Source organism: Mesoplodon bidens, assembly GCF_964165515.1.
Source record: "Mesoplodon bidens genome assembly, chromosome: 8".
Taxonomy (NCBI): domain Eukaryota; kingdom Metazoa; phylum Chordata; class Mammalia; order Artiodactyla; family Ziphiidae; genus Mesoplodon; species Mesoplodon bidens.
This window is the reverse complement of record NC_138165.1, coordinates 38,881,875-38,905,589: the sequence shown is the minus strand read 5'-3', so window position 1 is coordinate 38,905,589 and position 23,715 is coordinate 38,881,875. Positions and strand designations below refer to the sequence as shown.

Sequence of the window (23,715 nt, the reverse complement as noted above, 5' to 3'; positions counted from 1 at the left end):
GAGGTATCATTGCACTTGCCACAAATCCATCCTTATAAGCATGTGTCCTCCTTCATTTCGTATGAGAGCAGGAGATTGGGAGCCTTTAACCCAGTGACCCAGGGCTCCGCCCCACCTGCACTCTGTTGCCTAGAGCCCTTGGTTACAAGTGTCTTTCTGTCAGAGGTTTTTTTGTGATGTTGTAAGAGACTTGGCCAATTTTCCCTTCCTAGATTCATGGTCAGTCATGATCCTTCAGAAATTTTCTGTCTGCTTGACATCTGGCACAGGTTCATAAGCTGCCCTCCTGCATTGAAGCGGTTACACCTCTCATTCCTGGTGAGCCACTTGGGTCTCCTGGGGCAGCAGTGGCATGAGTTGGTGGAGCTGGAGAACCACCGGGGGTGGACAGTGGTGAGAAGCATCTAGGGAGGAAAGCCCGTGGGGTGAGGTTGGTGCAGGGGAACTGAAAGGAATGCTTCTCTGCCCCAGACCCCTTCCCCTCGCTTCTGCGTCCCAGATGAGGGCCGTTCCTCACCCGGCACGGGCAGCCCTGACGCCCTGACCACTGATTCGGGGCAGTCCTCTGGTCATGAATGGGTGATCGGAGATGAGGGATGTAGTGCAGACTTCAAAGCCACCCCGTGACAGTGATTTTTCAAACCACTTTGTGACCCACAATGTGAAACACATGTTACACTGAACACCTGATACTCACACACAGCATCACACACCCAACTGAAGAAAAAGCATTGTAAGACTACACTTATTCTTACATCCTATAAAATTCACTGTATTAAGTTAAAAAAAGAAAAACTTTTATGGCTCCACATTGGTTTCATCACCCACTGTTGGATTGCCAAACACCGTGCTAGGGGGACTGTGGTACTAGCTCATTGGTGGTTCGTACAAGCTCACAGGTCCTCTTGCGTTGCAGCTAATCTCTGTCCGGGTGAGAGGTGAAGAGCAGTCAGCTTTCCTCTGAGTGTCGATGATAAATTTAATCAAAACCAGAAGTCACAGGGCAGTTCCAAATTGGCCACATCTACTCTTGCCACTTGCTTTTTAAGAGTCCACAGACCAGGAATCGAATCCCAGATATTCCATGGACTGTCTGTCACCCTGGCGAGGCATTCAACCTGTGTGTCTGCTGCCCTCACCTCTGAACAGTAGCTAGTGGTTCTCGTCCTACTTATGTAGGGGTTGTAGGGCTGAGTGGGACAGCAGTGTCGCACACCCTTCTGAAAAACATAAAGCACTTTACATGAGTGTGTTTTGACCTTTTTCACCCCCCTTACCTTGTACGTGTATCCCTCCATTCATCCTCGTTTGGGAAAGTCTCAGATTTTTCACTTATCGGCAGTGTGCCTCTCCTCTCAAGACAGTGCCGCATTTGGCACTTTCCTGGACGTCTCTCTCAGGAATAGCCTGTTGCCACTTCAAATCCATCCCAACAAAAAGGATCCTCTCAGTGCTTGGGCAGGACCCTCCCTCCTCCTATGTGTCCCTTCACAAGATAGGCAGGAATTCGGTAGTGTCTGATGTCGATCCTTCAAACAGCGTTGCTGTTGAACTTCTCCATGGTGTCGCTGGAGGCAGCCCTCCTGCCAGGGAGAGGAAGCAGCTGTGACTTGAGAGCCTGGCTTTCATTGCCACCAATTTTATCTGCTTTTTGGGAGCCGCAAATGGGTTCCCCAAGGAGATGCTGCTGTTTTTGAAAACAGAAATGTAGTGAATATGGTACTTGTGGATGTTGAGAACGTCGGGATTGCTTGGAATTGTTTCAAGCCAGGGTCGGCTTTAAGTTTTTTGAATGACTTTTATGAGTGTATCTTCAATACAGAGTAACTTGTGCGGATCTTAGTGCCAGTCAAGACGGACTTGTGGCTGCAAGTAAAAGTCGGCCTAAAATTTGCCAAACTTCAGAATTCCTTCCCAAGTAAAGGGATAACTGAATCAATTAAGCTAAATAATGACTCAGTCTTGGGGAATAGAAGCAACATTTCTTGTTATCCCGGAGAACGGGAAAATTGCATCCCTGATGGAGAGCCTGCAAGGTGCCGTGTGAAGAGGGTGAGGCGATGCTGACAACTCTGCTTCTTCTGCAGGTCGTGGCCTACCACTACTGCCAGGCCGACAACACCTACACATGCCTGGTGCCCGAGTTCGTGCACAGCATCGCCGCTCTGCTCTGCCGGTCCCATCAGCTGGCCGCCTACCGAGACCTGCTGCTAAGGGAGCCCCACCTCCAGAGCATGCTGAGCCTTAGGTCCTGTGTGCAGGACCCAGTGGCCGCTTTCAAGAGGGGTGTGCTGGAGCCACTCACAAGCCTGAGAGACGGTAACTCCCAGCAGCCACCCGTGTCCTCCCTGTCCCCAGGACAGTCCTCAGAAGCGGGGTGGGGGTCCACTTGACTCTGGGGTACGAGTGAAGTGGGCCCAGGGAGGATGTGAGTACATCTCTCCTCCCCTTCCTCAGAACCGTCTCCCCAGGGCTCCTCCTGGCTCCGCTCCAGATGGTCTTGTTTTAAATTTTATATCTCTAGTGAGAATTAACTCCACGGTTGAACATTTCCAAAGTAGCTCATTTGTAACCATAGGTTATTTAGATGACTTGCTCTCTAGAAACTGCTGCCTGCATATTTTGCACTCCTGAGGCGGAGGGGTGTAAGTTGATTGTTTGGGGAACTTGCCAGCATGTTTTTCCAGGGGCCTCTGCTCAGTTGAACCTAAAGCTGTTTCTAGAAGTGTCCATTTGATTTTTTTGCCCTTGAATCTTCTCCACAGTAGGGGCGTTAGTGATAATTATGGGCCTTTGACTTTCCATCTTCCTTCCCCCCTTGCTCTTCACCTTTTGAGCTAGTTTACCTGCCTACATAGCACTTCTGCCAGATGGTGCCAGAGAGAGGGAATTGAAACAGATATGTCATCATTGCACCTCATCCCTGGGCAGAAAGTTGGCACTAATGAATAGAAAACTAGATTCGGGCTTGGAGGAGTCTTTACAGCAGAGTTCTCGCCTCCATTGGCTGTGTGCCTCGGACGGGATGCTTTGCCCTTTGAGGGTCAGATTTCCTCGCCAGAATCCATCCAGGGAGCTCTTGGGGGGTGGGTGGGGGGAAACCTAGAGTCTTCGGCAGGTTTCATCTCGGTCCGTGTTAGTTATCTTTGCTGTAGCTCACCCCAGTGACAGGAGTTTTTGAAGAGCTAAGTGTATCATATACATGGGTGAGATTCTGCTAATGTGTGTAATACAGTACGTTTCTGAAAACTGGTGAGAATTGGTTTTCTTTTGGCTCTGTGCTCTGGTTTTCATTACAAATTTAATAGAAAGTATGCTTCTGTGAAAACCATTTCTTCTGCCATATGTAAACCTTTTTAGTTTTCCCTAACACTTTAAATTGTGCATTAAAATGCACTGGGTGGTGCTATCTTACAGAAATGTATAATTTCCTAATTAAAAAAATTATTTTCTCCTTTAGAGCAGAAAATTCCTGAAGAAGAATACATTATTTTGATAGATGGTTTAAACGAAGCTGAGTTTCATAAACCTGATTATGGAGATACACTTTCTTCATTTATTACCAAGATTATTTCTAAATTCCCTGCCTGGTTGAAGTTGATTGTGACTGTAAGAGCAAATTTTCAGGTAAAAAAGAGTTCTCAAATGTCTTTCCAAGACCCCAAACCCCAATTTTACAATTTTTACAATTACAATTTTAGATTAATACTAACAGCTTAAACTATTGTAAACCATTTAGCTGCTGAATTGAAAACTGTGTTAGAGCTTTGAAATATTAGTGCACAGAGCTCTAAACAGGCAAAACTCTGACCTTTTTACCCACAAGGCACATTTATCAAGATGTCAGTGAGTTTCTTATTATCATCAAGCTGTACTTGTGCTTCTAAAATAGAAGTGTCTCGCCCTGGTTCCCCATAACTCAGTGTGGGGGCCTCTTTGAGGTGCCTGGCTAACAGGTCTACCAGAGTTTAAAGTTATTCCTGCCTGTAGTTATTTGTATGGGTTTGCAGTGGGACTTTGTTTTCTTGTTTTTTGGGCTTTTTTTGTTTGTTTGTTTGTTTTAATGAAGGGAAAAGGGAGGGATGACGGAGAAAGATTTTTAAGGCCTATTCTGAATAAAAGTCTAGTTTTTCATAAAACTTAGACATGGGGTAACGCTTGCAGCGAGATGAAGAGTGTGGTTTTTTTTTTTTAATTCTCTTCCTCATCTGTCCCCTCATTTAAACCCTAAAATTATATCTTAACAGCCATTGACTCCTTCCCTCCTATCCATTTTTAGTAAAGACACGAGACATTAGATTCTGATCTTTTCCCTTTTAGGGTGATATTTATTTTAAAATAGCATTTGGGTTCTTTCTTTCCTCATTAAAAGTAGAATTAGACCTCATTCGAACTTGGTGTTTGTTTTTAATGGACGTTTGATCCATACACATTTCAGTCATTTTTCACACAGCGAGCAGGATCTGGCAGTCAGCAGCACAGAAGCAGGAGTCCTGTGTTTTACATGCGAGCTGTGTAAGTTTTCAGAGGCTCCGTTAGCATCTGTGTAAAAGTGGGGGGGGGGCGGTAATTGTCCTCAGCCTGTCTCCTACAACTGTCACGTTCAAAAGGAAATGTACTTAGCTACTTCACAAGTGATAGAGGGATTAAAAAAAAAACTCATCTCTGCTGCTAGGTGTCAGGACAGTGCTTATCTGTGGGATGGCAAAGGGACACGGGGCTTCTGGGAGCTGGCAATGTTCTTTGTCTACCTGCTGGTCCCACAGGTATATTTGACTTTGTGGAAGTGAATGACACTGTGCAGTTAGGATTTGTGCACCTCTGTGTGTCACACTTCAATTTAAGTTTACCAAAAAACAGCAACTAAAAAAACCCAGAATGACAGTGGGCTCTACGAATGTCCACCAGCTTTGTTACGGCAGGCTGTCACTGGAGCCCAGCCTGGGGGCAGTTTCAGATGTCCCAGGTGGGTTATGCAGCCCCAGTATCTAATGCACAGCGAAGGATGCCTCTTGTCTGGCCATGGTCTTAGATGTACAGTGTTGTGTCTGTCCTTGTTATTATAATCAGTTGCACAGTGTAAAGATTATGGGTATCAAGTCACCTGGGGGTCTCACTGCCCCTTTGCTGGTGCAGCCAGGCCGCCGCCATCTGCTTGAGGCTCTTCCACCTCACTTGGCTCCGCGTCCTCGGATAAGGACCTCAGGAAAGCCTTTTCTGATTTGATCTCGCATCAGGAATTTCTTTCACATAAGCCTTTTATCTTCAGTTTATCCTATTACATGTTTTAATACAAAACAATGAGTCCCTGTAATCCATGAAAATCCTCCTTGAAAGGAAACCAGTGGATCTGGTTTGAAATGCAGCTGACATGAAAAAGAAAGCTCTGTGGAGTGGCACTGGGCGTCTCATTCTTTTGCAGGAAATCGTCAGCAAGCTGCCATTCATCAAGCTGTCCTTAGATGACTTCCCAGACAACAAGGACATCCACAGCGACCTGCACGCCTACGTCCAGCACAGGGTCCACAGCAGCCAGGACATCCTCAGCAACATCTCTCTGAATGGCAAGGCCGACGCCGCCCTCATCGGGAAAGTGAGCAGCCACCTGGTGCTGCGGAGCCTCGGCTCCTACCTGTACCTCAAACTCACCTTGGACCTCTTCCAGAGGGGACACCTGGTCATCAAGAGCGCCAGCTACAAGGTGGTACCCGTGTCACTGTCCGAGCTCTACCTGCTGCAGTGCAACATGAAGTTCATGACCCAGTCCGCCTTCGAGAGAGCGCTGCCCATTTTAAACGTGGCCCTTGCCTCCCTCCACCCCATGACAGACGAGCAGATCTTCCAGGCGATTAATGCCGGCCACATCCAAGGGGAGCAGGGCTGGGAGGACTTTCAGCAGAGGATGGACGCCCTCTCCTGCTTCCTCATTAAGAGGCGAGACAAAACCCGCATGTTCTGCCACCCGTCCTTCAGGGAGTGGCTCGTGTGGCGAGCAGATGGCGAAAACACGGCCTTCCTGTGTGAACCCAGGTACGACGGGCAGCTCTGTGCGGGGAGTCTGATGTGTGACGGGGGAAGGGATTCCAAACACTAGTGCTCTTTAACAGGAAGACAATACAGCGTGAATAACTCAGGAAGCGTAATGGAAAAATTCTCTCTGCTGCTAAACAAAAGCTTCCTTCCTTTAATTGCTAGAATTTTAGGACTCCTCAGTACATTTGGACGAAAGAGAAGCTCGGCAGTGCCCGGGCCATATTTCTCTGGTGATTCTCTTCTAGATCCCTGCCCCCTTGCACATGGGTCACCTGTGGGACAGTGTGGCATTAGCTGCAGGGAACAGCCGGCTTCCTTCGAGCCTGTTCACGGCTCAGTTGCTTCACCAGAGGGTCTGTGGACTGTCTCGCATCGTCGGTGCTGCTGCTCCCCGCCACCTCTTGAGCTTGTGGCATCTTGTCCCAGAGATCTGATGTGTCTGCGGGCCCAGAGGGGAGCACAGCCATCATGTCTGGCCTCCTCGTTTTGTATTTGTGCTCTGCACTATGTAACAGACTGGGATTTGGGGTCGGGAGGATTCAGGTTCGGAGCTCAGATGCCCCACTTACAAGATGGCGATGGGGCACCTGCATCCAGGGAGTCAGAGGTTCCACTGAGGCTTTGCAGCAGGGTTGGGCCAGGATGCAGGTCTCCTCACCGCCCAGGGGAGGAGACGGGTGGGAAGCCTGCCTGCCCTGTGGCATATGGTGCCAGTCAGGGTGAGAGACTGGGGACTTCAAGGTGCGAATGCTCTCAGTAAGGGTGTGTTCACGTCCACCACCTCTGCCTGGCTCTGGCCTTGGCCGGCATCATTGCTGTCTTTCTTTTTTTTTTTGGCTGCGTTGGGTCTTCATTGCTGAGCGCGGGCTACTCTTCGTCGCGGTGTGCGGGCTTCTCATTGCGGTGGCTTCTCTTGTTGGGGAGCACGGGCTCTAGGTGCGTGGGCTTCAGTAGTTGTGGCACGTGGGCTCAGTAGTCGTGGCTTGCAGGCTCTAGAGCGCAGGCTCAGTAGTTGTGGCGCACGGACTTCGTTGGCATTGGGGATCTTCCCAGACCAGGGCTCAAACCCGTGTCCCCTGCATTGGCAGGTGGATTCTTAACCACTGTGTCACCAGGGAAGTCCATCATTTCTGTCTTGAATGGCTTCTACCCTCTGTAAGTCAGAATTGCTCCCGGCCTCGTGTAAGAGGTCTGACAAGCTGCTAAACCGTCTGCTTTGGGCTGGACTGGACCTTGCATCAGATGCTGGGGCCAGAGATGAAATGAATACGCACACTCCCTTCCTTCCATGACTGTTGACTTAACATTGACACACTCCTAGGTCTAGCTGCTCTTTTCATGTTGTGGATAAGGTGTTTTCTTAGGCAACACTGGACTAAGAGTTTATTATCTTTTGAACCTGCTTTCGGGCTATAAACTGTAAGTCCCAGGTTATTTAGCCAGACCGTAATCACTAGGTGAAGTGTGTGCTGTGACATGTTTAGCCAAATCAGATCATTTTCTAGGAGGGTAGTGAGGTGGAGGCCAGCCTTGCTGACATGAGATAGATGGGCCTGGCTTGGCCCGTGGGCAGTCGAGCAGAAGGAGGTGCTGTATGTAGGTCACGCTGGGGCCTTAAGCTTCAGAAACTAGGAATGGCGTTGCTCTTAGAGTGGGTAAGAAAGACATGGGCGGCTTCGGATTTTAGCAGTTTGAGTTTATGGGGTTGGCGGTGAGGTTCTGAGGCAGGTGGGGTCTAAACGGTTGGAGGAGAGGTTGGCGTTGAAGGTCTGGCGTCACTGATGGAGAGGCAGTGGTGGGACGTCGTGAGGAAGTGCAGTGAGAGGAAAGGGAGCGCTGGACTTCTGGGACAAGGAGAAGGATTGCACGGAAGGAGGCGAGGGGAGTATGTGCTGCCAAGAAGCGAAGGCAGGTGAGGATGAAGGGGAAGCCATTGGCTTTTCATTGTGGGAGGAGGGTCCTAGATCCTTAGGAGAGTCCTTCCATTGGGTTGTGAGGCATGAAAGAGGAGAGAGCCAACGTCCTGGCATGGGAAGTGGAAGGGCCGAGAGGTTTCGGGTAGTTTGAGGGTGGGGAAGGGTATTGGTTTGTGGGTTTTTTGTTTTGTTTTGTTTTGTTTTTTTTGGTATGCGGGCCTCTCACTGTTGTGGCCTCTCCCATTGCAGAGCCCAGGCTCAGCAGCCATGGTTCACAGGCCCAGCCGCTCTGTAGCATGTGGGATCTTCCCGGACCGGGGCACGAACCCGTGTCCCCTGCATCGGCAGGCAGACTCTCAACCACTGTGCCACCAGGGAAGCCCTGGTTTATGTTTTTAACAGCGCAGGGGATTGGGACGTTGTTGGAAGCATCATTGAGACAGCGTGGGGAAACACAATCAGCAAAGAGGGAGAAGTTGGAAACACAAGGGAACGGGGTCAGCTTGCCTCCTCTGTGCTCCCGTTGAGTCCGTTCACAGTGCCGTTCCAGCTGGATTTTGTCTTGTTTACGTGTCTCCAGTCCAGTTGCTGAGACCTCCTCAGGGCAAGGACCTCGCGTTGTTCCCCGTGGGATCCCCATTATTAAGCCATGATGCTGGTTATAGGGGGATGTTAATGTACGAATGAATGAGAAATCAGGTCACACTGATGAAGAGCATAACAGGCACTCAACGTTGCATAGACTGTGGTCAAATTCTGCTCAGTCGTTACCACCTGTTTGATCTCGAGCACATCATTTACCTGTCCAGGCCTCTGTTTCCCCCATGGAAACAAACTGGGGATCATAAGACGTAGTGATTCACAGGGTCGAACAAGTTAATGAAATAATTTGGTTAACTTTCTGCATCTGGCACGTAGTAAAAGCTTGATATGTATAAGCTTCAGAAAATGAACAGACTCGTAAGTGCAGGTAGACTTAGAAGGGGGCACATGATCCCAGGGCCAGGAAGGAAGGACGTCAAGGTAGATGGGATGTAGAGGAGTGCAGGTGTCCAGTGACTGCATGGTGAATTGTCTCCTCAGGGAGGTGGGAAGCCACGTGCTTAGCTGAGAGCACTGGACACCTTTGGCCCAGCCACTGAGGGCTGTGTGGTCGTCACCCACAAGAGCCAGCCATCCACAGTACTTGGCATGTCCTTGTGGTCGACGCAGATGGCATGGCCACAGAGTCGGCAGACTGGGAGACTGAGGATGGCTGAGCCCATGGGTGGGAGAGTGGCCCTGACTAGAGTGATGTGGGACTAGCCCATGGATAGGGACCAGGGGAGGGCATGGAGCACTGGAAGGTGGCAGAGAGTGTTTTCCACGGGAGCAAGGGAGGCTCTCATCTGAGAGGGGAAATCGAAGCTTGAGGTCTGGGAGGTAGTGTGTGTGAGGGAGCACAGGGTATGTGCTCTAGACCCTGACAGGACGCGGGGCAGGACGCTCCGTGGCAGTGTGGCCTTAAAGGTCATGCCTTCCCCTGCAGGATAAAAAGCAATCTCGTGGTTTCCACCTGCCCCGATTTCCTCGTCTGTAACATGATTTATACTTGATATGAGAAACAGGCAAGCATCTGGATAGATAAATATGATTTAAATGATGAATGCTTTTAATCCTGTAGATCAGCGACTACTAGAAAACACATTTAGAAGAATGCTTTTCTTTTTCACAGTTTATCTTTTCCTCCACAACTAGCTGCTTTTCCTCAGCAAAACAGCACTTCAAAGTTTGTCAGGTTAATAGAAATAAAAATAATTCACCCTGCACAGAGGTCACTGCTGTGACCTTGGAGTAAGCAGCCCTTAGCATCTTTTCCAAACAGATTGGCTCAGACAAAGGCATGGAGTCCACAGGAGACAGAATGAGTCCTACAGATGTAGAGGGGAAAATGGGTAGGATGGCTTCTTCATGAGAGGGTTAGTTAGGGGATTAATTGGTGGTGTCAGTTGAATGTCTACCCTGTGCCCAGACGCAGCAAACCTACTCATACAGCTTAGCTTTTTTACCCCTACAAGGAAGGATCTGTGTTCCATTCAAGCCTAGAATTCTAGGTGTTTCTGATCATGAGCTGTTGCTGTACATGGCCTGGTTTTTCTTCCCCTTCCATTGTAAGTTCTTGTCCTTTGGCCCAGGTCTGTCCCCAGTGGTGATTGTACTGAGGGGAGGCCTGAATGTCAGGTCTAGTGATGGTTCTGCTCCATTTGTCCACTTGCACATCTGTCCTTTGTCCATCCATCCAAGAAATGCGTATTCGCGTTCTTACTGAGTCTTGGGCATTTGCTAGGTTTTGTGGCTATAGCTGTGACTTAGACAAGACACATGGAGTTTACATTTTTATGACAGACATAAATCAACAAATAAACTGATGAGAGAGTGATGGAGGATGAACAGGGGGCGGGTGGTTCCACCTTCAAAGACCTGCCCTGTCCAGAGGCTTCTCTCTGAGTCACTCCACAGAGATAGAGGAATCCTGAGAAAGCCCTTAAAATGACTCAAGGAATAAACAGCATTGACCATCTTCTGTGGAGAAGCAGCTTTCCACCCGTTTTGTTTGGTGATGCTGAAGCACCAGGAGAACAGTTCAGGGGTCAAGGGGCGATGTTCGCCCCGAGGGCCTGCAGAGAGATGGACTCGGGTCTTTGGTTACCAACCTGTGTGTTTCTCGCCCTAGGAACGGGCATGCTCTCCTGGCATTCATGTTCTCGAGACAGGAGGGTAAGCTGAACCGCCAGCAGACCATGGAGCTCGGCCATCACATCCTGAAGGCACACATTTTCAAGGTGAGACCCACACCGCTGCACGGAGCAGCCCTCCTTGAGCCGCATTCCCAGCACAGCCTCCTCCCTAAAAGTAATTGTTGTTCTCGCTCAAGTGTGTATCTACCGCTATGATTAAATTTTACTTTTTTTTTTTTTTTTCCTGGTACATGGGCCTCTCACTGTTGTGGCCTCTCCCATTGCGGAGCACAGGCTCCGGACGCGCAGGCCCAGCGGCCATGGCTCACGGGACCAGCCGCTCCGCGGCATGTGGGATCTTCCCGGACCGGGGCACGAACCCGTGTCCCCTGCATCGGCAGGCGGACTCTCCACCACTGCGCCACCAGGGAAGCCCTAAATTTTACTTTTTCCCTCTCTAAATTTTTTCTTTTCACTTAAAGGTTCCACTTCATTCATTCCCTTTGTTTCCTTGTTATTTAGTTGTTGAAGAACCAGATTTCGTGACCACCTGGATTTTCTGATTGTGTCCTTATTTCTTGTGGCCTACGTTAACATGTTCCTCTTTCCTCTGCATTTTTTATCATTTGGTATTTATATCGAGCGGCTTAATCAGGTTCAGGTTTGATCCCCACCCCCTCTGCCCCACCGGGTGTCACAATTACTTTATACAGGTAAACCTTGTTTTATTGCACTTTGCTTTATCGTGCTTTGCAAATTTTTTTTTTTTTTTTTTTTTTTACGAATTGAAGGTCTGTGGCAACCCTGTGTTGAGCTAGACTTTCGGGACCATTTTTCCAACAGCATTTGCTTACTTCATGTCTCTGTGTCACATTTTGGAAATTCTTGCAATATTTCAAACTTTTTCATTATTACTTGTGGTGGTGATATGTGATCACTGATCTTTGATGTTACTACTATGACTTACCGAAGTCTCAGATGATGGTTAGCGTTTTTTAGCAATAAAGTATTTTTAAATTAAGGTATGCACGTTTTTTTGGACAATGCTATTGCACACTGAATAGACTACAGTATAGTGTAAACATAACTTGCATGTGCACCAGGAAACCAAAAAAATTGCATGACTCGGTTTATTGCTGTGGTCTGGAACCAGACCCACAGTATCTTCAAGGTCTGCCTGTTAGAGTTAAAATGCTCTGTAAGTCTGTATAAGGTTTCTAGTGTCAGGATGCGTAGCATGTGTGCTTGGTGTGATGCCATTGGCCACGATTGGTCTCTTCCTTCATTAGGGGTTCCAGATGGTGATATTCTAACATTTATTCTTCCTTTAATTGATTGGAGAACCTCTGTAAAGAGAAACTTTCTCCTCATCTGCCCCCCCTTTCCCCAGGCGTACAGTTGATGTACGCTAGTTCCTCAACCCTTGGCTTTAGGGCGGGAAGGCTCACAGGTTCAGGCCTTTTCTGTGTGCACAGCTTTTGCCCCGCGTTCAGCAGGGACCTGCGCCCTCCCGGGCGCGCCCGCTTTCAGACCCACACTGCAGGTGGGAAAGGAGACCTTGAAGCTGATTTGTCGCTGTTGCTTCCAGGGCCTCAGCAAGAAGACTGGAATCTCTTCAAGCCATCTGCAAGCCCTGTGGATTGGGTACAGCACCGAGGGGCTGTCTGCCGCCCTGGCCTCCCTCAGGAATCTCTACACTCCCAATGTGAAGGTAAGTGACCCTCTGCCAGGAGGGCCAGAGCCCCCTGCCCCCCTGGCCGCTGTTGCTCCAACAGTCCTGCTCTCCCCAACACTGGCCGGTGGCCAGAGAAGGCTGGGACGCTACTACTAAAGATGCTGTTTCCCATACCTGAATGCTCTATTGCTGGTTCTCCTCGACAAGTTTAGCTTTCACTGGGTCAGGAAGATGTGGGTGGTCAGGGGCTGCTATGTGAGCATGTGGTGACTGTTTCAGAGTAGATGAGATAAGGGAAGCAATTCACACAGGAAATCAAAGGTCAGAGGAAAACCCTGGTCAGATATCCAGGGAAAATGGACTTTTAAGGCATCCTGGTTTCAAATCTGGACTATCTCTTTATGGTTCATCGGAAATTAAGCGCTGATGAGTAACACAAACTGGTGGGCACACAGAGGGAAACTGTTACTAAAGGTTTTGTGCACATGTGTATTCATGACCACGGAAAGCGTATCAGGGTCTGCCTGCTGCTGAGCCAAGAGCTTCCTCACTCTTGGTCAGTGGCTATCATGTCACAACATTCTGCTGAGCTTTTTAGGGTAGATTTTCCCTCCTCATTTAGTGCAGTCTAAGAATCTGCAGCACACAGAGGCCGAGTATCTGTTAAGGCAACAAAGAGGAGTTCACTCCCACAGAATGTGGAAATTACGGTCTCATATCGCTTTACCACCATCTTTCCCAGAGCAAAGTAAGATGAGATCGTGTCTTCACATTTTAGATTTCTCACCTGTTTGACGCATCTGCTAGATTCCAGGCCTTTCAGCCCCGGGCCCTGACATGCCCGGCTGCCTTCAAAAGCTCTGACATCGTTTCCCAAGGAGTCACGTTCTCCCCTTCAGTCACCTCCACGAGAACAGTCATACCTGTTCTGTCCTTAGTAGCACAAAGGTGCCCTGACGTGGTCGCAGTGTGGTCAAGGGAAACCCTGGAAGTTTCCAGGAATCTGTCTTCTACTTCTCCTCACTTTGGTTCATCAAATCCACCTGGGAAGGGGGCCACATGCCCCAGAGATGGTGCCGTGGAGGACACTTGGGGGCCACTCCTGGGGGACTTCTGTGCCTCTCCTCCCCTGCTATCAGTACGTCCCGCCCTCAGCACCTGCACCGTGGGTGTGTGTCTGGGGATCAGGGCCTTACAGAGCACTTCCTGTGTCTGGTGATGTGAACTCTCCTCCCTCTTCTCCCTTCCTTGCCTTCCTGGTGTATAGTGGTCCCTCAGATCAGTTCCAGGACCTCCCACAGATACCAAAATCCAAGGATGCTCAAGTCCCGTATATAAAATGGCACAGTATTTGAATATAACCTGCACACATCCTCCCGTATACTTTATTTTTTTTGGCCACGCCTTGTGACATGTGGGTTCCTAGTTGCTTGACCAGAGATCGAACCCGTGCCCCCTGCGGTAGAAGCACAGAGTATTAACCACTGGACTGCTGGGGAAGTCCCATTTCCCCCCCACTCCAGTGTACTTTAAATCATCTCTAGAGTACTTATAATACCTAACACAATGTAAAGGCTATGTAAATAGTTGCTGGCACACAGAAAATTCAAGTTTTGCTTTTTGGAGCTTTGTGGAAATTTTTGTTTTTGAATATTTTCAGTCTGCTGTTGGTTGAATCCACAGATACAGAACCTACTGATACAGAGGGCAGGCTGTATTTATTTTCTTTTGCCTTTTTTTTTTTTTTTTTTTTTTGCGGTACGCGGGCCTCTCACTGTTGTGGCCTCTCCCATTGTGGAGCACAGGCTCCGGACGCGCAGACTCAGTGGCCATGGCTCACAGGCCTAGCCGCTCCACGGCATGTGGGATCTTCCTGGACCGGGGCACAAACCCGCGTCCCCTGCATCGGCAGGCGGACTGTCAACCACTGCGCCACCAGGGAAGCCCCGCTTTTTTTTTTTCAACTGAAATATAATTGACAGATAACATTACATCTCAGATGTACAACCTAACGATGTGTTATTTCTTTGGATTGTGAAATGACTACCACAAAAGGTCTAGTTAACAGCTATCACCACATATGGTTATAAATTTTTTCTTGCGATGAAAACTTAAGATCTGCTCTCTTAGCAACTTGGAAATATATAGTACAGTATTATTAACTGTAGTCCCTGTGGTGGACATTACATCTCCGCCTGCTGGTGTATAGAAGGGAGGAGCCTGGGTGTCAGGAAGGACCTAGCGGTGCTCTGACCCTGGGACAGCTCACCCACAGCCCTGCTGCCCAGTGCAGAGCTTGGGTGTTGGTTAGAGAAAGGCCACCACCCCCTGGTGGGTTTGGACAAGGTCTTTTGCAAATAGAAAAGTGCAGGTGGGCTCAGCACCGTTGGGGTTCCAGGCTTGATGGGCAGAGGGCACATTGGATTTCAGCCTGGCTCACCCCTGGGTGGGGTGCCTGGGAGTGGAGCAGCCCCAGGGAGCCGTCCTTGGGAACCTTGTGCTCAGCCCTGCTCCTTTGGACATTTCTACTCACTCTGCAGACCGCTAGGCTTGAGGGCTTGTGTCCCGACTGAAGCTACGTGCAGGTTTCATGGGGTGAGGACAGGGAAGCCGCTTTTATAGTTAAGGAGCACTAGCTGTAAGCTGCTGCTCGGGGGTCAAAGTGAGCGCTTCCTTTCTAGATAGTGTTACTCTGCAAAAGGTAGAGAACACGCCGAGCGTAGACGTCACGTGATGAAGGAATTGTATTTAGAATTTTTGTTTTACTTTTTATAGAAATTGGAATTGAGTTTACTGTAATAACACTGTTTCATTTTTCACTTCAGTTAAAAGTATATCTTTTGGCTTCTCCATAATTAATAAAATTCTGTAATGATGGCAAGGAAGAAAGAAAGAAAAATTAAAATGGCAGTATCTGTTTTCACCATTTGAATGAATTATGGGCCCCAAAGTTATTTTAATGTGGAGAAAAGTAAATGGGAAACATCATACTTTGTTGAATACGAGTTTTTAAGACAGTAAATTAAAAGGTACAGTGTAATAATATAATGAGCTTGACCCTTCGGGGATTATAAACTTTCCTCTTTAACATATTTGCAATTTTAAGAGTTACTCATCTTTACTTTGTTTTATAGAACTCCAGTGTCACCTACCTCTACGCTATCCCCCAAATTGTATAAGTTGGTTACCGAATTTTAAGGCATTCATTATCCTTCTGTTTCTTTTATCTTTCAAGAAAGAAAAAAGGGGGGGTTTCACAGAATCATGAACAAATTATGGTAATTTAAAATTATGCATGCAATTAAGGAATGTTTTTAGAGAGTATTAAATGTCAGTACAGGAAGGGATGTCATTTTGAGCAATAATTGCAGTTTGCTACTTTGGTCAATTACAGCGACTTGCTCCCGAATGATTACTTGGTAGATGAATTTTAATTTTGGTGGCATGCCTGTGATTTCTAACAATGTGATCTCCCATTGCCAGGCCAGGCTTATGCCAGCCCGGACACTGGCTGGCCCACTGGGGTGCTTGCTGCCAGTGCCTTCAGGCTCCCGTCCAGCTGGTTGTTTTGCTCACGTAGTCCAGTAGGACCGGCTGCCAGCCACAGGCTCCTGAAGGCCGTGCGCTCAAGAGAATTAAGGTTGTGATTCTTCTCTCAGCTGGAGCTGGAGCTGGGGGCGCGGGGGAGGAGACAGGAGCTAGGCATGGACTTTGGCCTAACTTCGCTGGCTCAGAGGATCCAGTCGTATTCTGCATAACTACTAGGCAGCACACATTTACACCGGTTGTATTGATGAGAACCTCCAACATACTTAATGAGAAAACTGAGCTTCCCACTACGACCCTGCTGGACAGTCCCTCTTCTGTTCCTCAGGATCACATCATTTTTGCCTACCCCCCAGCCCCTTTTTTATTTTCTTGTACTCATCAAATCCAGAAGTATATAGGTAATATTGCCATTTCCAGGTGTTATCCAGGGGGAGCTTCGTGGTGGTGATGACCAGACGATTTCCATGTGATTGGGAGAAAATGTATAGGAAGAACCATTTAAAACCCTTCCTCGAAGGCAGAGTGGGCCAGACCCTCCGGGTCGCCAGGTTCCTGGGGCAGAGCGCCCTCCTGTGCCTTGCAGGGGTCAGGGACTAGGGCCCTTGTCTCTTCTAAAGATTCCATCAAAGGTGATTGTAACAATAGCAAGTAATATTTATTTAGCACTTACAGGATGCTGAGGGCTGTGCTAAGTGCTTTGTGTGTGTGGCACGTTCATTTTTAATCTTCACAACAACCCAAGGAGATGAAACTGTTTTTATCTCCACCTTTCGGGTGAGGAAACTGAGGGTGAGGGCAGTGATAGGGTGACTCACATCCCACAGCGGGAAGAGTGCCTGCGCTGAGCAAGCCCATGCTCCTTCCACAGGTGCGCTCTGCACCTGACATGTTTGCAGCCATGGCTGCCAGCTGGAACCACTCGGGAGCCCCGGGCCCTCGCCAAGTCAGAATCTCCAAGGGTGGGGCTGGGACTTTGGAAACTTGCAAGCTCCCAGGTGATTTCACTGTGCAGCGAGGTTAAGAAACATGGGTTCGGGGTAGATCCACAGCCTGATTGGGGGGTAAGTGGTAAAAATACCTGCAGCGTTGCACCCACAAAGGAAATGTCTTTCCGAAGAAGCAGATAGAGAACTGATAACAGATACCTTTAGGAAAGCTTTGCTCCTAAGCACATACCTTCCATAAGACTTTTCTTATAAAGTATTCAGGAAGACAGCACTGAAACAACACCTTCCAACATTCTTAGGAAAGAGTTTCTGTCCAGTAGAAACATGGGGTGGTGTACTGTCATTTTCTTAGGAGTCACTTGAATCACGGAGAGGTGGAGTAATTTTCTGAAAATCACACAGCAAGTTAGTTAAGGGGCTGATTGGGAACTCAGACTATTTAATTCATCATCGTTTTCTCTTAAGCTCATGAATCTGAAGAGGGAATGGGATTGGTGGGAGAGGGGAGAGAGAGGGTAACTGGCTGTCAAAGTCACCCTGGGAATTTACAAACAGTTCCTGCCTGTCCTTTGGCAACCAGAGACCGATGTGCCCCTCAGTGATGTTATGTGTGCTTTGAAAAAGCTGCTAGGGTTCTTCTGTAATTCCTCTTGCCTAAGAACTGATTTCCTAGGCTTGATAAAATCCCCAACTGTGTCAGCAGCACTGTCTTATTCCTGCTATACTGTTGGCGGTTACTCAAAGGAAAATAATTTTCTCAAAAACCCTTACTTTTGTTGAGCACTTACACTTTTAAAATGCTTTCAAATCCTATTTGAGTCTGTGCTGTTTTTAAGAGCAAACCTACATAGGGTGGTAGACCAAGCTTGGCAGGGATGAGTTTGCCCGAGGTTGAGCGTCGCCTGTCACTGTTGGAACAGGGACAGCTCTCCTGATTTCTCCTCCCTGTTTTCTCGGCCCTTCCATCCTCACGTGCTGGTTGGTTGCAGGAGGCTGGGTTGGTGCTGACCCAGGTGGGGTTGAAAGATGGTCCCCCGGATTGGGTGAATGACGAGGCAGGTGTTGGTCACTTGGGTACAAGCCGTCCCCTTCCTTCCTTTTTTTTTTTTTTAACTGAAGTATAGTTGATTTACAATGTTGTGTGTGTTTCAGGTGTACAGCAAAGTGATTCAGTTATATATATATATATATATATACACATATATATATATATATAATTTTTTAGATTCTTCTCCCTTATAGGTTATTACAAAATATTGTGTTGTTCCCTGTGCTATACAGTAGGACCTTGTTGATTATTTTATATATGGTAGTGTATATGTGTTAATCCCAAACTCCTAATTTATCCCTCCCTCCAACTTCAAGCGGTCCTTCCTTAAATGTAAGTGATGGTCCTAATGGCAGAAAGGAACTGACTCGTGGGCCATCCTCACCCATAAAGGGGCTTTGTTTACCTCTCTTCTCTGTGAACTTCTGTGTCTTAGAACCAGTATCTTGTGCCATGGGCTGAGCCGGGAAATGGAGTGTGCAGAGTAGATGGCCATGCACGGGGTCGGCCTCTGTGTGTGTGTGTGTTGGGGGGGGCGTGTGCATGGGGAGGGCTGGGGGCATTCTGTATAGGATGGGGGGACTTCTCCCTGGTGTCCTGGCATTGAAGCAGGGACCCATAGGAAGTGATCCTTTGTCATCTGTAGCTATGGAAAGGGTATTTATTCCTGGCAGAGGGAACTATACGAGAAAGAGGGAAAGACCAGGAGGCCAGGGCCTGCTTGCCGTTGTTGTAGGACAAGCATTAGACCCAGCATGGTCACGGTGCGGGCAAGTGAGGGTAAGGGTGCTGGGAGACGAGGTCAGAGAAGGAGCTGAAGGGCTGGGTTCCAGCTTCAGTGGCAGCCCAGACCGCTTCAGGTTTTACACTTCGGTTCTAACCTGTCTGTACGCTATCCCACTCTTCTGAGGTGTGGTGTCACCACCAGAATAATAATTTCTAGCACTTTGTAGGTATTCTGTCAGCTACTCTTGTGGACACCATATCGTTCAAATACCTTGAATTTTGTGTGTTTTGTCATCTTTCTGTATCTTTTAATGATCCCATGTGTCTCCGGTCAAATAAGAGACCCAGTCTGTGTGGTTTTCACACCTAATGGGCAGCCTGGAAGTGGCCAGGGTCTGTCGGGAGTGATTGATGTCGATCCGGGACCATTGAAGGGAACTGTTAGAAGAAACGCAGTGGGCATCTTTTTTTTTTTTTTTTTTTTCCGGTATGCGGGCCTCTCACTGCTGTGGCCTCTCCTGTTGTGGAGCACAGGCTTCGGACGCACAGGCTCAGCGGCCATGGCTCACGGGCCCAGCCGCTCCGCGGCACATGGGATCTTCCCGGACCAGGGCACGAACCCGTGTCCCCTGCATCGGCAGGCGGACTCTCAACCACTGCGCCACCAGGGAAGCCCCGCAGTGGGCAACTTAATAGGTGTTTAAATGAGTGTCATTTTTCCAATGACCTGGAGATTTGAAGAAGATATTAATGTAGCTAAAATTTGCATAAGGTATTCTGTGATTTTATTTTAAAAACTACAGATAACAAACTTCCCTTGATATCTGGGTCCAAGGAGTTAAGTGGGTGGTGGATGTAGAAATTAGTAGAAAAAGCCGATGATTTTCTATGAGTCTTGTGCTGCTGACAACCCCAAGCATGTGAACATTTTCACGTGTTCTGCTTTTTCTTGAAGGTACAATTCCTTCTAAAGAAAAGAGAGTATTTGCTTTCACTTTGGGTTTTATTATCTCACTGTTAATTATTTAATCCTACGATGATTATTTCATTGCCCCCCAAAATGAATTCTCTGTTTTTATTTGGATCAAACAGTGGTTTTCAAAGTGTGGTCCCCAGGGACTTTGCTGGTGGCGCAGTGGTTAGGAATCCGCCTGCCAACGCAGGGGACACGGGTTTGAGCCCTGGTCTGGGAAGATCCCACATGCTGTGGAGCAGCTAAGCCCGTGAGCCACAACTACTGAGCCTGTGCTCCGCAACAAGAGAAGCTATCGCAATGAGAAACACGCGCACCGCAGCAAAGAGTAGCTCCTGCTCGCCGTAACTAGAGAAAGCCCCTTCCCAGCAATGACGACCCAAGGCAGCCAAAAATAAATTAATTAAATTAATTAAAAAAAAAAAAGTGTGGTCCCCAGACCAACAGCATCAGTATCGCCTGGGGGGAATTCATTAAAAAGGCACATTCTCAGGCCCTACCCAAGGCCTACTGAATACAGAGGTCTGATTCCAGAGAATGTGCATTTCTAAATTTTTAACTGTGATTAAAGAAAACATAAAATAAAATGTACCATCTTAACTATTTTTAAGGACAGAATTCAGTAGTGTTAAGTATTTTCACATTATTGTACAGTAGGTCTCCAGAATAAAACTAAATCTCCATACCTATTAAACAATTCTCATTTCCCCCTTTTCCCAGCCCCTGGCAGCCACCATTTTACTTTCTGGCTCTATGAATTTGACTACTTTATGTCCCTTGTGTAAGTGGAATCATATAGTATTTGTCTCTTTGTGACTGGCTTAGTTCACTTAGCCTCATGTTCTCAGGGTTCATCTGTGCTGTGGCATGTAACAGGATTTCCTTCCTTTTAAAGGCTGAGTGATTTTCCACTGTATGTATTTACATATCACATTTTTCCATTCATCTGTTGACCTTTTAGTTCACCTGCATCTCTTGGCTATTGTGAATAGTGCTTCCGTAAACACAGCAGTGCAGATACCAAGATCCTGATTTCATTTCCTTTGGATATGTACCCAGAGTGGGATTGCTGGATCTTAAGAAACCTCCACACTGTTTTCTGTGGCAGCTGTGCCATTTTACATTCCCACCGGCAAGAATGTCCATTTTCAGTGCATGTGCAGGTCATACTGGTGCACACTCAAGTTTGAGAACCACTGGATCAAGAATACCACCCTTCTCCACAGATGTTGTTATGACTGACATCTACGTGAGAAATTAATCTTGTTGGGGGACATTCTCCAACAGGTGAGCCGTCTCCTAATTTTGGGAGGGGCCAACGTGAACTACAGGACCGAAGTGTTAAATAACGCCCCGATCCTGTGCGTCCAGTCTCACCTCGGCCACGAGGAGGTGGTCACTCTGCTCCTGGAATTTGGTGCCTGCCTGGATGGCACGTCGGAGAACGGCATGACTGCCCTCTGCTACGCGGCCGCTGCCGGCCACACGAAGCTGGTGTGTCTGCTGGCCAAGAAGGGGGCGAGGGTAAGCAGCTGCCTTCTCCAGCGGGGGAGGCGGGGGCGAAGGTGGGAGGGGTCTTCCACTGCTTGTAGAATTCTCATTTTCTGGGCCAAGCTCCTTTTGGTGTCTGCTTTGTCAAGTTCCGGTGAACAGAAATCACTACATAAACAGAAAAGGTGGAGCTACAGGCTCCAGACAGTGTGGGATGTAGCCTGATGTGGGTGTGTGCGCCACCTCCGAGAAAGAGAGGGGCCGTATGTTTTGTTCAAAGCTCTTACTCTGCTTAATCCTGCCCAGGGGGAGGCTCCTGACCACCAGCAGCCTGAGTAAGGCCATCCTTTCAAAAGCCTGCAAGTGTTGCCCTGGAACTTATCACAGAATTTAACACAGCACTGGATTGGTTGAAAAGATATAAATGTTTGGTTTTTTTTCTCCTTTCTTCTTACTCCGTTTCATGTCTTTTTTTTTTTTTTTTTAAACAATAATATGAGTTCTATGGGCCTTGGAAGGCATATGCTTAAGCATATGGTTGCAGGAACACTAGAAGGCCCCAAATCCTCATTTCTCCAGCTGCCAGCTGGGACGTTGGGCACGTTGTTGAGCCTGTGTGCCTCAGGCTTCTCATCCGTAAAATGGGCATAACAACAGGACCTACCACAGGGCTGTTGTGTGAGCATAAGTAAATCAGTATATTAACAATACAAAGTAACTATATTGTTAACGGGTTCCTCGAGGACTATCAATGTTAAGAGATTAAATGAGAACAGTGCCAAGTTCACAGTAAACTCTGTATAGGTTTATTATAAGCACTTCATTGGGGAAGGGAGAAGGTACTTTTGAACAACAATAGAAGTAAATCACTGATATTTGTCTTTCTTCTTTATAGTTAGGATCTTTAAAGTTCAATGAAAAGACATTAGGCTTATAGTAACTATGGGAGTCTTTTTGGTTTTTTTCTCTCAAAAATAAAGCATTTGGGACAGGTCACCCTTAGCTCATGGAAGAAGGGAAATGTTGCTGGTAAGCCTTCCCAGTGGGTCCATTACTGTTCATCACCACACCTCCACTTCCACTTCCAAATCGTGGCTGGGCTTTATCCGGAGGCTAGCTGAAAGCTCTGTAGGAGGGGATGGGTTGTGTAGTGGCTCTTGCAAAGCCTCTGGGTTGAGGTGTAGAGCATCCTCAGAATTGCAAGCAAGGCTGGACCCTGACTCCTCTTCCAGCCCAATATTTCCAGGTTTAGACAGGGAATGACGTGTCGTCTGCTGCCTCTTGCACCATTAGGGGGTTTGCAGCACTGGGGTACTCCCCATTTGTGGTAGCCAGCCTTCCTGCCTTTGCGACCACACTTGGTATGTCCTGGGTCACCTGCCTTCCCCGCTAAAATGCCGCTTGGGGTCCCTGCCTGCTCTTCCTCGTTCAGAGCTGGGTTTTCCAGATCCCTTCCTTTCGCTGGCTTTCCTGTCTCTACTCGCCAAGCCATAGCTTGTCACAGCAGATTTAGAATACTCTGCCCACGTTACCAAGGTTGGGAAGTATAGGTTTCGGTCTGCTTCCCAGAGAACTTGGAGCTCTGAGTCATTTGCTAGGAGGATGTCTTGTGATCACTAGTTGTACAGAGGGAACTCGAGGCCTGGAATAGTGCATTAATTACATCATAGTAATTCAGACGGAGACTCTCCAGAGAGACATACTCGGACATTATCCCCTTACACCTGCAGTGGGATGGGGTTTGTGCAGAGCATGTGTGGGGCACTGTGACAAAGTGATGCTAAACCGTGACCTTCCCCTGTTCCTCCCCTCCCCCGCCCAGGTGGACCACTTGGATAAGAAAGGCCAGTGCGCACTGGTCCACAGCGCACTGAGGGGCCACGGCGACATTCTCCGCTACCTGCTGACCTGTGAGTGGTCCGTGGGCCCACCCCAGCCAGGCGTGCTGAGGAAGAGCCAGGCTCTGCAGCAGGCACTGACAGCGGCCGCCAGCATGGGCCACAGCTCGGTGAGTGGGGCTGCCAGGGCCCTTCCTGGGAAACTGGGAGCCCCGTGTAGCCCAGTGGGTCAGGTATTTTGCATCCACCTTCTTCTGAGTTGCTAGCTTGTGATGCACCAAAGGAATGAAAGAAAATGAGGGTTTCACCACGTGTAAAGATCTTCTGTTGTTATCAAGCCTGTCCTGTGAGTGAAAATGCAGGGGAGTGCCCACAGTCTCAGGTGCTGGCCCGGTAGGGGCTGGCTGCTCCCACGTGGAGCCCCTCCCCGGTGTGCATTCTCTGCTCTTCCTTGTTTCTTCCCCTCTTCCTTCCTTGTTCTATTTTTACCCTCTAGCTCTGCTGTCTACCTTTTTCCCCTCTGATTCATTCTTTTGTCCTTGTGATCTTTTAACAATAATCACATGGAATCCTAATTATGAACTTGTTCTTGAGTATTTGAAGGATTTTTAAAAATAGAACTTCAGTGCTCTGGTAGTGGGAAAGAGTGCTTGTCATTCGTGGTTCCTGCACTGAAGGAAAACTTCATGCCGTAGTTACATTGAGCACTTCACTTCTGGTAGGTGTCAGTATTCCTCGATTTGAAGAATTCATTGGCATCTCCTGACCCGTGTGTCTGTGAATTTAATAATATTTTATCCTC

General features: G+C 48.1%; 1 protein-coding gene across 4 annotated transcripts in view; it reads left to right on the top strand.

Annotated features, from left to right (window-relative positions):
- TANC1 (tetratricopeptide repeat, ankyrin repeat and coiled-coil containing 1) overlaps positions 1-23,715 on the top strand; it is a 235,869-nt gene that overhangs the window by 178,270 nt on the left and 33,884 nt on the right. For all 4 annotated transcript variants that reach the window (XM_081242562.1, XM_081242563.1, XM_081242564.1 and 1 more), the window contains 7 exons: positions 2,088-2,319; positions 3,461-3,627; positions 5,423-6,030; positions 10,663-10,771; positions 12,255-12,377; positions 20,872-21,108; positions 22,898-23,083. In XM_081242562.1, the coding sequence (XP_081098688.1) occupies positions 2,088-2,319; positions 3,461-3,627; positions 5,423-6,030; positions 10,663-10,771; positions 12,255-12,377; positions 20,872-21,108; positions 22,898-23,083 (1,662 nt within the window). The remainder of the gene's footprint in view (positions 1-2,087; positions 2,320-3,460; positions 3,628-5,422; positions 6,031-10,662; positions 10,772-12,254; positions 12,378-20,871; positions 21,109-22,897; positions 23,084-23,715) is intronic.